The sequence below is a fragment of the Anser brachyrhynchus genome (genome assembly GCF_964034855.1).
Source record: "Anser brachyrhynchus genome assembly, chromosome: 1".
NCBI classification, from domain to species: Eukaryota; Metazoa; Chordata; class Aves; order Anseriformes; family Anatidae; genus Anser; species Anser brachyrhynchus.
Genome location: NC_137694.1, coordinates 38917528 through 38931418, shown reverse-complemented (window position 1 = coordinate 38931418; position 13891 = coordinate 38917528). Strand labels below are relative to the sequence as shown.

The 13891-nt window shown below is 41.1% G+C and overlaps 1 protein-coding gene across 2 annotated transcripts in view; it reads left to right on the top strand.

The window, feature by feature from the left end:
- Window positions 1–13891, top strand: part of PTPRR (protein tyrosine phosphatase receptor type R) — a 144633-nt gene that overhangs the window by 76125 nt on the left and 54617 nt on the right. For both annotated transcript variants that reach the window (XM_080579605.1, XM_080579606.1), the window contains 2 exons: window positions 5815–5925; window positions 12314–12576. In XM_080579605.1, coding sequence (XP_080435731.1) covers window positions 5815–5925; window positions 12314–12576 — 374 coding nt within the window. The remainder of the gene's footprint in view (window positions 1–5814; window positions 5926–12313; window positions 12577–13891) is intronic.

Here is a 13891-nt window from a genome sequence, read left to right as displayed (position 1 = left end):
TTAGATTACAATGTCCTTTCCTACAGAAGCATATGATTGTGACAGTGGTGATAGATACAATTATCTCTTCCAAGTACTTCAGTTACAAGTAACACTTCAGGTAGCTATGGGACAAGAACATACATGAATAATAGATGAATGAAGAAATGTCATCAAGCTATGTAAAGATGCTGGAGAAAAAACAGTGCTGAACTCAAGATCTCATCTATGTTAGATGGTAATCACAAGTGCTCAGGTATTTGAATTTTCTCTCTGAAAAAAAGTGTACACAAACAGAGGGCATCACATTGAAAAGGATGATTAGAATGAAAGTTGCACAGTCTCTACTTCCTTCTAGCACTGTTGGAGAAACAAGAGGTAATTTTTGTATTTCAGATGCATGTAGATTATACAGCTAAGACCCTGATCCTGCAAAAATCTTGCAGCTTTATACTAATAGGTATTCCTTTTGGGACTTGATAATTCGTTTACATGTGTAAGACTTCACAGAAAACAGCAGCTAAAAGACAACAACATATAATCTTTACTTGCTCAACTCCTAACCAGTAATTTACTCTTCAATCAACTTGCTCTAAGAACAAATCCTTCCAATCAAAATAACAGCAAAGAAAATCAAAACAAGCAAACTTTTGAGGGGAGATATAGATACAGTTACTTTAAGACATAGCTTTGACACGTTATTTTACCCACTTTGTGTGTTTATTCCTGAGCTATCAGCGCTAATTAATTCATGAGTGAATAAACTGTAAGTCTTCCACCAACATGAATCAGTGCTTCTCAACCAGTATTACACGTGCACTAGCAGTGTATCTGTGCAGAAAGGAAGCATTATCCTCATCTTCGTAGGTGGGTGGCTGACGCAGAGGTGTTAGGGCTGGATTTCGTCTCCAATTTTAGCTGTCTTTTTCATTATTAGCTGCGTAAGACTTGAAAGTCTACCGGTTCTCTGCAGTAAACAGAAAGAAAAAGACACCTGCAGCAGGCAGTTCAGCCCATCTCTGACGTACCTCCCCTGAACTTGCTTGTTGACTCTTTCCATCAGGGCTTAGCGTAAACTAGACTTCTAGCTGTAGAGGGTTAATGGTGGGGGAGATTGCCATGTCCTAAGAAACTTTACCAAGGTGGTGTAGGAAAACCTGGGTAGAAAACTGAAGCTCTTTCCTAAAGTCTCAGCCCATGTGATAAACATAAAAACTCTCAGTGGATGTAGGTGAGTGGAACTGCATTTCCATTCATTCCAGTAATAATTTGCCAATTCACATCTACTGATGCATTAATCACTGATGACTTTATTTTAAATTAATTACCTGTCTCAAAATTCATATCCTAGTTTTTTACTGTTGCTGGAAGAGACAATTTCCTATATGTCTTAGCTGTAGGAACCACTGGAGTCCTTTCCTGCCTGGTCTAGAATGGGAAGGGTACCTGTGGGAACGTGAAAATTTAGTTTAATTGAGTCGTTGCCATTTCAAAGATCCAGGGCAACAGATCTTTTCATTTGTCCTTTCTCTTCCAATGGCCTATTGTGGCTGTAGCATTTGATCTTTTATTATGATCTAAAGTTTGTGTCTGCAGTGGAATTTAGGACTGTATTCTTATCCATAGCATGTCGCAGGGCTGGGAGCAGACTTCCCTAACAAGCAGCTACTGAACTGGTTCTTCTTGGTGGGACTAAATTCAATCACAGTCTCTGTGAGAATTCTAATGCCTTAAAATGGTGCTGAGAGAAAAAAAAAAAAAGAGAAAAAAAAGAAAATACTATGCAATTTCAGAGTTTAGTAGAGTAGAAAAGGACTTTGAAGTGGGTTTGGATAAAGAAGTAATTGAAATTACAGTAAGTAAAGCAGGGTTTACTGTGCTTTGTGAGATAAACTAGCTGCTAGCTGGAAGATGTGGCACTAAGGAGAAATCTGCATGGGAGAGTATATTCCAAAATTATGCAATCCCAAAATGTACAATTGCAGCAGCCTCTATTAGGCTTCTATTGTTTGCCTTTGAAGTGTGTGATATTAACTGCTGCTAGAGAAGAAATCAAAGGAACCAGTCATGCACTTAAACCATACAGAAACCATAAGTCAGTGAGCTGGCTGGTGCATGAAGGGGAACCTTCAGGCTGTCAGCTTTTCCATGAAATCACAACACTTCATCGCGCACACGTGCAAAGGATGAATACTGGTATGGAGAGAATGGTCATGAAACTGAAAGGTGACCTTGGCAAAAGCAAAACGTGGCATAGTTAGTATCTTTGAGGAGGCTTTGTCATAGGGGATATTAAGTGGTGGTTATCTACTGTTTGAGGAGGTCACCGACATTCCTGCATATTTTCACTGGAGGGGAAGTGATTTCTCATCAGACTTTCCTACCCTGCCTTAGCTAACTTAGTTAAATAGCCGAAAAAGCAAAGCAACCCAGTATGAACTTCAGTGAACCCTGCATGATCTTAAGTTCAATCCTTAGCTCCCTGGAAGCTTTCCTCTGAGCCCTGAAGTGCAGCTTGCCTTGTTTCCATGATCATTTCAGCCTAAGGAACTAGCTGAGATTATCTGACAAAATTTAAGAATTCACCCTTTTTTTTTCCAGTGAAGACTTAATTTTCCCAGCAGCTCCTGAAATCTTGACAGGTTCTTTCAGTCCCAGATTTTACAGTGGCTGCTTCAGGTTGGTGTCTCTCTTGATATTATCAAGAGCTGTCTGCTTGTTTTACTTGTTTGTAGAAATAATCCATTAGGTTTCCATAAGACCAGTATGGCAAGTAGATTTGTAATATCTGGGATTTTAAGTCTATAAAAATTCATTTATCTAAATGCACTTGTTCCACTTTAGAGAAAAGCAGGTACTTCTGCAGGCACTCTTCAATGCAGCTAGCAATAGCAAGGGATTGTGTAGAATATACAGTGTGATTCTTTCCCACCTCAAATGATGCCAAATTAAAACTATTTAAATGAACCTGGCTAATTCTGCCTAAATCACCTAGCTGTGGAGATTCCTTAGGGAATGGAGACAGGCACCAAGGTTGATGGGCACGATGATGTCCATCCTGCCAGTAGCCAGGCTTGCTCTGGGACCTGGCAGGGCCTGAGCTACTGAAACTCCCCAGCCAGCCCACCTGCTCCTGTATTCCCCCTGCCTTTACCAGCTGTGCCTTTTTGCTGACTTTATCTTCCTGTCCTCTGCTGGCTGTTGTATGCTCCCACTCCTCAAAAACCGGCTGCAAGCTGTAGTGGATTTGCAGGCAGGGAAAATCTGAGCGCGAGAAATGTGGAGCAACATTAGTCAACTGAGACAGAGCACATTTCTGTGTGGGAGGCCCTGTGCCTATCACCATGGACAGAAGCACTCGCTCTCCCTTTTTTTTACATCTTCCTCTGTGTTGGGCCATCCTGTGAGCTTGATTCCTGGGTGTTAGCAGTCGTGCAGTGATCGTGGCAATTGCTGTCCCTCTTATCAGCTCTCTCTGAGATCCAGGAGCAAAGTTCTGACTTAGCAGCACTAACATTTCAGAAAGCAATTTCTTATCAGGGAAACAAAATGACTCAGTTACTGGAGGTCGCAGCCTCTTCTGTCATTAGGGAGCAGCTGAAGCAAGGATTCTGCTCTCCTGAACACTGCCCAGGTAGACCAGGGGAGAGATTTTCTTCATTGGGTGAAGGTACTCCTACAGTGTTTTAAAACAGTGCATTGGATGTGTTAAAGCCATAGCATAATTTTTCTTTTACTTTTTTTTACAACATTCGTTAATATTCTTTGAACTTTATTTTTAGATGAATCTGGAAAAAATGTATGCTGAACACATGCACCATTAGGCAGAAATCACAGAGATTAATTTGCTTAGACTCAGTTATTTATATTAAGTCAAATATAAAAATATTTAAAAGGCTTTGTGACACTAATGAATTTTGGTTAATTAAATTCTTTTACCCATTGTGTCAAAAAAATCCTGTTAGCTCTTCATTTACTTTCAGTGTATTTGCCCTTTCAGTGAGGAAGTACAAAAAAAAAAAACAAACAACACATTTATTCACTAAAAAGGTCAGCACAACCTGATCTCCTCCAGCACCTGCTTTTCTCCTAGATTTCCTCCTGACAGATCTGAAACACCAGGAAGGTGAGGCACCCAGGGCCAGGAAGCCAGGCTATAGCCCAGGGGTCAGCACCGTGGCTGCTGCTTTCGCCCTGGGGTCCCCAGGGAGCTCCCCGGGAGCAGCCGCAGCGCTGGGAGCACGAGGGAGTAAGCTCTGTGCGCCGAGGCAGCAGGTCGCACCCAGAGCTGCACCACATTACAGCAGCTGCGTGGCGTGGATGTGTCTAGGAACAGCTTTTGCGTAAAGATTTGGCACGATTTCCAGCTCACCTTTGCAAGCTGCGGTGCTTTGGGTTTTAAGGTGTTCACTGAACAGAAGCCTGATGCTTACAGCCCTTGTTAACCCGTGATACCTGCACTACTTACTGGCACAGACCATGAAACACTGCGTAATTACACACACACAAATACTCGTATTAATTTTACAAGCCTGTGTCTGTACTCTGGCAGAAGGGCGTGAAGTGTTTCCATTCTGGTCCCGGTGCTGTAGCAGCACAGGTCCCACGAGCAGCCCCTCATCTCTACACAAACTCTTTCCTCTGTGGGAGCGGGGCAAGTCTCAGTCCTCTCGCACAACGTCTGTCCCCTGAGAGGAAAGAAGGCCACCTTGTGATGGGGAGGTAACTCACTCGTTAAACGAGAACTGTAATTGAGGCCATTAGAGAATTTCGGTGAAGGAGAAACACCTAGACCTTGAACATGCAGAATGGAAACCAGAATTTTAAAAAGTTGTTTTTTTCCTCAGTCTGAGAACTGTACCAAAAATACACAATGAAAATAAAGAAAGGCAAATAGATGGAGATGGGGAGAACAATGTCTGCTGAACGTCTGTCGTGGAACCACACAACAGAAGGTTTCCGTTCTTGCAGGGATCCCTACTTTATTGTAAATAACACATTGCTGTTAGGCTGAGGGCGCATGTGCCCTGTTTCTGCTACCAAACTTGTATCTGGGAACAGTGAAATTCTGGTAATTTAATAGCCTAACCAGGTCACCACACTGCAACAAGGCCCAAAATAAATGCTTTTACAATTATTATTGTTTTGTAATCTCCAGGAGTTCCCCAGGAGTTCTGCAAATTTCAGTGTGCGCAGCTGTTTCAGAAACGCAGTATCAGCAGGAACCCAAAGATAACGAGATTACCAGAAGCATAATCAGAATTACAGCTAGATGGATAACGAGATTACTGGAAGCATAATCAGAATTTTTTCATTTATGTACATATATGCGGGTAGATACTGTAAAGGTAGCAGCATCAGGGCGTCTTGGCTGGTGTGGGCGAGCCAGCGAGTCACCTGTTCTCACTTCTGTGTAAAGTGCAAGAGGGTCAGAGGCTGGCATGTGGGTGGTGGGGCAGGAGATAAGCAGCACGGAGAAATGGGCAGCGCGAGCAGTTTCCTCAACCCACGCCAGAACGCTGCCCTTTCGCCTGATCAGCCAGGTAGTTTCCAAGCAGGAGCACAAGCCCTGTTTGCCTAAACCACAAACCAGGGCACTGGCTGCGTGGGAAGAGCTTTTCAGCGGTCACAAGGAAGATCTCAGACGCCCATGTCGCACACAGGCAGGGTGCTTAGCTAGGGTAGGTACTCCGAGTAAGTGCCATCGACTTGGGAATGTGAGCCCTGCCTGCTGGGGACGGTGATTAATGCCTGACGAGAGCTATTTAATCTGCACGCGCTACTGTGTAACTTTTTTTTTTCCTCTTCCTCTTTCTTTTTTATTGCTTAAAAAAGAAAAATGTTCTGCAAGGCCAGCGGGAAGCTGACAAAATCTGGAGCAAAGAAGGATTTTACGCGGTTGTCATATTTCTCAGCATCTTTGTCATTCTAGTAACTTGTTTAATGGTAAGTTTGCTTTTTTACCTTTTTTTGCTGTTCTTTACTTTGTGCTTTTCTGAGTTTTGAAGGATAGAGTAACATTCTATACATGAGAGGTGTTTCTTCAAAGCTGTTAAAAACTCAGCTAGAAGGTAATGGTTGGTCACTCTCATCATGCTGTGAAGCCAAAGTTTGAAGAAAAATATTTCTTGGTATATTTTGAGTCCAACTGAAGAATGTCTTTGAAGAAAGCTGAAGAAATAAATCGTGGGCTCTTGAGTCTGCAAAGTAAGTCTACAGTGACGTGAGTGATGACTTCTCAACGTTCTTACTAAGGTCCCAGGATCCCTGAAGTCATGTTAGGCTACTGCATTTCGGTTCTGTTGGATAATAAAATAATACCACATCGATACACTCTTGGCATTGTACAGTTGTTAGAGAGAGAGAGAGAGAGCATGTGTCTGTGTTCAGGTACTGAATATACAAATTTTAAACTGAAATGATTACTAAGTACACGAAGGAGTGATCGCGTCTTTGAACAATTTTGACATTCACACTGTGCGAGTTCAGTGGCCACGTTTCTGGGCATTGGGTGTACTTACAATATGCTGAATGTGTGATGTGCAGTGGTCACACAGAACACAAACAAGGCTCCACCACCACTGACTTCACAGGCTGTTTTGCTTTCCTCCTGTGTTGTATCTCACATGGTTTCCTTCTCTGAAGCGTGTATGCCTTCTGTGGTGCATAAACATATGGGTTTACTGAATTCTGTGACAATTCTCAGCACTTATGAATTCATAGTATCTTGGAGTCTTTTAAGCTATTTTGCCTTCAAACATATTTAATTTTCTGTAACCTAGATGGATTTCCCACTTACAACCGTAAGATGGAAAGAACATTTAAACTGAAGATCTAAAGGAGCAAATATATAACAAAATTTTATTTAAGCTTAAGAACTGTCCCAAGGATTTCAATATGATTTTTTTTACTAAAAAAAAAATGTTCTTTTATATAACTTCTACCTTCTAGTCATCTTCATTTCTCCCTGCCATCTCCCTCCAAGATAGCAAAGTAACTTTTACCCAAAATTTTTACTTTGGAGAAATAGAACACAAGATATTTTGTCCATTACTGACTTTAACTGGAAAGCTGTAGAGCATAGTGTCTGTCCTGGTCATGGTACTACATAACATTTTCATTAATTATTTGGAAGGTGTAGATAATATTGGGCGCTGTAAACATTGTGAAGGACGCTATCAGAACTTAGAATATTCTTAAAGGACTGGAGAAAAGTTGTGAAGTAGTGAGAATGCTGCTCAGCAGCGAGAAGAACCCCAGTTGTGTACATAAATACAATGTAGGAACTACCTGGTGAAGCGTCAGTTCTTAGGATAAGCAGTACAGCAGAGCCCATCCTGAAGTGAATGAGTAACATAATGTTGTTGCAAAAATTACAGTTCTTGCCCTGGGATCTACAAATTAGGTCACAATCTCTAAGATCTTCGTTTTTGAAAATCATGTTGAGAAAACTCAATATGAGAATCCACGTTGAGTTTTCAAAGGCCGTGGTAAGGAAGAAGGTACTCCTTTGTCCACTAGGAGCAGGACAAGAAGCAAATTTTTGAAAGAGTCACTCTGTTTTATCATTAGAAAGAACTTCATAATCATGTGGGTCACTAAGCCCTGGAGCACATTGCCTGGGGAAGCCTGGGAGTTTTCATCAATGGAGGTTTTAGGCAAGCATCTGTCAGGACTACTTTGAGTATTGCTGATCTGTATTTAGGGCAGGAGGAAAGACTAGCAGATGCCTTGAGCTCCCTTCCGACCGGGTTTACTGTGATGCTGTGGTCCTTTCTTGCAGGCATTCCCTTTTCTGTCCCCTCCCAGTTCCAATCTGCATCTTCACGTGTGCTACTCTTCAGACCATGTAAATGGACACTGTCTCAGATTGTACTGAGACCCACTGATAAAGGAAGTATGTGCAATCTATAAGGCTAACAAACAGTGCACTTTATTTTTCATCCTGCTTTACATGTGTCAGAATGGCAGATTTGTGAAAAGCAGTCTCTTGGATCACTCAGCCCTAGTGTAAGGCATTGGAGCTGATTCTGTGTGGCGCTGGCTGTTGTCATCAGATGAGACCACCCAAATGAGACCTCTTTTTTAAAGGTCCAGGGTGGGCACCGGTTTGCTTTTAGGTGGTTCTTTGTAGTTTAAAGGGTCAAAAAGCAGAAAGATGAGCCTGCATCTACAGGTGACTTGGAAGTGTCCTTTAAAGTATGGAGTAGGAAGTGAATTAAATGATGGTCACGATGATCATTTAAGATGATCAACAGTGCTTAGTGTAAGGCAGCTCAGTTCTCAGTGTCAAAGCTTTGTTCTATGAAATTACTACAGAAATAGTAAACGTGCAGCCTTGTCTCTTACCTGGGTTGTACAAATCATGGCACCTCCCTACACTGCGAGAGCATTGAGCATTAACAGCCTTCAGACTTCTTAATACTTGGCTGAAATTTAACAAATATCTGGCTTCTATTACATAAAAAAATTACAGTGCAGAGTATCGCTAGAGGGTGAGATACAGCAGCACGTGAGCTGAATTTGGACTTGCAGATTGTACCTCTCTGGTCATTCTGCGTATTTACTTGGCCGGTCCTCATTGCCACAGGATGAGCCTCGGGCATCGCAGGAGGGATTCACCCTACCAGGAGGTCAACGCATGGCTCACTGCTGCCCTCAGCAGTGGGACAGACCAGGGGCTCACATCTGCTGGGAACATCGTGTGTTGTTTATAAAGTATGCCAAGCACAGGGCTAAGTAGGAATAACTACTTTAAGTGCTTCTATGTGTGAAATAGGGCTCTATTTTTTGCTTTACGTAGAGAAATAATTGAGCCATCTCTAAATGTAATAAATAACACAATATTTGACAGTGGATTAAATTATTTGCTATCAATATTTCTTACTAATTTTGTAATTTTGCCTCTTTTGATAGATCAGTATATTTTCATATCCTTTCTCTTTCTTTTTCTTTTTGAAAATATAACCTCTATATATAAAAAACTCAAGTGGTCTGGAATTATCATTTTCAGATTATGAAATATTTGTAGCTGGTTGAGATAAGACAGCTTTATAAATGTTGTTCTTTTTCCCACTTTAAAAAAATATCAAAAAAGTAGGAATATTTTTTCATTTAAAATAATGAAAGATATGGATTTTGTCTTGTCAACAAATTGTGAGAGTCTAAGTTTTATTACTTGTTCCAGTGCTTTATAAATTATGAACAGTTATTTGATGCTTTCCGGAGATAGCTACTCAAATTAGGAATAAATTTCAGCTTCATGAATATATTTTGGAATTCCTTGAACAGGAAGAATATTGAATAACAAGAAACAACATTCCAATATCCAATTTTTCACATGCCTATCACTTCTTTCTAAACTTACAAGTTTCAGGATTCATAAAATGGTGCAGGGCTCCTGAGAGCAATTTGATTATAGGCTTTCTGCAGCTAACTAATATCAACCCACCAACTTCAGCTCTTTTTTATCAGTTTAAAGATTTAAAGCAAAATTAAAGGTACACAGTTTAATCATACTGCAATAGTGTTTAAACAGACTTGAAATTAGCATTTTTATGTATAAACTAGTCCCGGATTGTCTGAATTCTTTTATTCTCCTTCCATAAAGCCTTTTATAGTGCATTCAAATCACGGTATCCAAGTGCCTCCCACTAATAGTTCATTAAACAACGTGACTAGCACGTTGTTCTTTCATACCCTCCCCAGGGTTTGAGGGAAATTTTGTTAGTCGGTTTTTGTCTCATGTGTACACACACACAGAGCAGCCCGGCTCAGGCAGAGGTATGCACCTGGCCGCATACACTTGTTGATAAGCACTCATTAGAGAAAACACTTTTAATTGGAGTGAACCATCTTAATTTCCTTGGTTTCGGTGAGATTTTACTATGCAGCCCTGGGTGCCCTAAATATCTCTAGGCAGATGCATTTTCGTATCACTTCTCCGCATAACAGTTGCCAAGATCTTCATCCCAGAGACCTACATCTCTCATTGGGATTTCCTGTTCCTCTCTGGAGATGAATAAAAGGAGTATCTACTGGCAGTTTGAGTGGGTAGCTAGGAGGTACTGGCCAAGCTAGCACGTCAGCTTTCCTTTGCAGAACACTGAGCAGAAATGAAGAGTATCGTGCTATCGGCATGCTGTCGTTCTTCTATATAAGCTGTGTCGAAGAGGACAGAGAAAAAGTCATTTTTGTACAGAACTGAGGCTTCAAACCCTAGGTCTGATACATGAAAAATGAAGAGATGACCCACTTTGTATGTCCTGGAAAACAGCACTTCATGTTGCTCAGTTGCTCCATGCTTCTTGATAATTTGCGGAATGAATCTTCTGAGGTATCGGTAAATCATCGGTTCTTCTAGTTCAGGGGCTTCGTATCTGTTTTCACCTGTACTGACAGACGTGTTTAATGTGACTTGAAATACGAGCACAACTAAGTCCACTTTTCAGAGCTTGGCAACTGGATTGACCACTGTCTTTTTGGCCAATTCTGTTTTTGTGACTTTTACCTGGAATTCGTAAAAAAACAACTGGCCTAGACCACACTTTCTAAGGATCAAATGTGGTTCTTCACCTTTTTTTCCAACTTCTGCCAGTGGCAGGCTGTCTTTTTTCTAGGCTCTAGTAATGGAGTATTAAAATGCATCGGAAATAATAGCAGTCCAGAGTTTCGGAGCCCAACCTCATAATTTCCTGGGTCTCCAGGGGAAAAAAAAAAAAACTACATCAAAATACATCAGTGACAAGAAGGTATGGTTAATATTGTCGTGACTGTGAATGTCTCACTATGCATCTGAAAGATGAGACCAAAGCAATCACCGGGGCAAAAGAGGGTTAAAATATTTCAAATCCTCATTTTATCTTTACTGATACCTGTGTCCTTGCTTCACAGCAGGGCTGTTTTTCTGCAAAATAGTGGCAAAGAGCAGCTTATCTTATCCGTGCAATTTAATTCTAAACTCTTCTGAATGAACAGATGGTTTACGTAGCTAAGTCTTGTTTAATGGGTGTATTGCTAATGACATTAGGTCAGTTCCCAGATAAACCTCTAATGCTAATCCTTGAAAAAAAAAACCCATCAGATATATCCAATCTTCACTGGAAAGCTCTGGAGTGGTAGATCTCCATGCAGTGCTAGCAGGGAAACAGCTGTCAAAAAATGCAGCAGAAAAAATGCTTTGGTCTAGGCTCTGTTTCTATGGCTTTGCAAAGCAGGATTCAATTAGAGTGCTTTATGGCAACAGATAAAGCAGAGTAGAAAGTATATGGGTATAAGCAGACACCATCAAAGAGCTGTGTAAGTGCCTTTCACCCACCTCCACACGCAATGCTTATGGTAGGACGACTGTCACAGAAGACATGATGGTAATTCTCTTAAGTTTTGTGGGTTTTAGGCACATTTTGCAAGTTGCTCAACTACAGCTTGGAAATTATTTTTCATGTTCCCCTCAGGAGCGATGTGGTATGTCACACGAGTGTAACACAGGCTCCTTTGGAGTAACAGGGCTGAGCACAGTCTACTTGCCAGACCCTGCCAAGCCACCGTGTGAGAACAACCGTGTGGAGCTCAGGGGAAGAGGATCAGTACAACTTTCTGAAAACCTTTTGCTACACGTATAGTATGTTCAGATGTCAATGTCTTCCTGATTGTAAAACACACTTTTCTGAACTGACACAGATCCCTAAATAGCTTCACAGACGACGTGCTGGTTCAGCTTTGTTGCAGAACTGGTTATGTTTATTTGAGGATATTGAGGAACATCCTTGGGATATTGAGGAATATTTCAGGGTAGTAGCAACCTACCATTACAAAAGTGGCCTGGTAAAATTACCCTGTGCAACTATCAGTTCCATACAAAATGAGTAAGAGCTTTTAAGATCATCTGCTCTTAAACTGAAGTTGCTGTAGTTGGATACATATATCTGGATATATCGTAAGTATCTATTTTATTTTGTGCCGTTGTCACTCGTGTGTTAGAAACCTTATAAAATGTTCTACAATCACTTTATTTATCAGTGTTTCCTTATTCACAGTGACTTTTGTGACTACTTTCCATTCTGTGTTCTTTGTCCCTTTAATAATACAACTACTGGTATTACAAATAATTACTGGCTCACAACAAGAACTGTTAAAATCCCTACCGCCCACGTGTACTCACGGTGATTTATGTAATGGAAATATTTATCCTGCTGTGAGAAATGCCATGCAACACAACTTGTGGCTTAACTTCTAGGAATGAAAGCCACATTTAGCGATCTTACTGTATTTGTGGTTTCTTTCTTACCTTGTTTACCAGGGAATTGAGACTGGACTTTCTGCTCTGTTCCAACAGGTTCTGTACAGATTAAAGGAGAAGATCCAGTTGTCACTGAGACAAGAGAAGGAAAAGAAGCAGGAGATCCACCTCGCACCGCTTCCCCTGCAGACATCTCAGTCTGAGTATAAGACCACCAACAGCATGGTCCAGCCTGAACAGGCTCCAAAGGTTGTCAATGTGGTAGTGGACCCTCAAGGCCAATGTGTTGCTGAGCTCAAACCTCCCCCGTGTGCCAGTCCGTCTCCTTTCAGAATGAAACCTGTGGGGCTCCAGGAAAGGTAGGATGGTGCCCAGCACATTCATAATTTATTCTGCTTTGTTATATTAATGTTGCTTGATTTCATATGGCTCTTCTGTCAGCTGACTTGGGACATCACCTTACAACATCTCAGAAGTGGGATTTTGGTGTGTTAGTGTCTTATCTCATGAATATTCCCTCCTTTCCTTTTCTTTTCATGTGAGCAATGAGAGAGAATTTTGAGCTGAGATAACTGCAGTACCAGAATTCTCTTTGTGAATTTCTTTCTTCCCCTTCCCAACAATTGCCACAAATAAATACATATTTGTTTTTCATTTTCCCTTGATTTTTGCATGTTTTGATCAAAAACATGGAAAATCCTGGCAAAGGGCACAGTGGCTGCTTACATTTAGTCAGCAAAGGACATTGGTGGTGTCAGGGAATCCCTGACACGTGGGAAACTTAGAAAGGAGAAATATTTATATCAACTAAATACACCAGTCTCATGCAGTGTTTCCATTATCACCCTTAGATCGTTTCTTCTTCTTAAATACAGCTTTCCATGATGGTAGGGATACAGCCCAAGGTCTACAGACTTTACAAAAAAGAAAAAGAAGTGATTGCTAATGATGGCAACCTTCGTGGTCAGCTCCTTAGAAATACTTGTGCACCAGACATTGTGCAATAACTCATTTCACCTTTAAAAAACTGGGCCAGTGTTCTTTTTATAAAACCAGTTCCTCTTCTCACAGGAGAATGCACACTGACATCTGTCTCTGCTCTGTTAGAAACCTATATAATTCCTTGCCTGATGGCTGCAGGCCACTTTCATAAAGCATCAGTGCTCTGAGTAACTAACGTAGCATGCAGCTGTGCAACTGAACTCTTCTGCCCCGACACAGAAGATAAATGAAAGAACAGACACCATGCAAATGTGACGGGAAAAGCAGAATGGAAAAGGAGACCAAAGTCAGTGATCTCTTTGAGGACTCTCAGAGCTGAGACATAGCTCTGATTCAGCTGGAACAATGGGATTTTGGTGACAGATTTTATCAATGGGTTTATGAACCACGGACACTGCTAAGGGAGGGGGACTGAGTCTTCCATATGTAAAAGATGCTGAAAGGCAGATCTGTCATAAAACATGTAGTCGTATCACAAAATGAGGAATGGGAGAAACAAGTAAATATTTTTGGTAGTTGCTTTCATACCACAAGATCCTAGAAATCAAGCATGCAGTATGGGATGTGAGAGAGAAAACTACAGGGGATAGGTTGTCTTCTCTTCCTCTGAAAAGGCAGCTATTATCATATATATTTCTTCTTTACTGTATTCTGTACTCTGAACAAATTTAC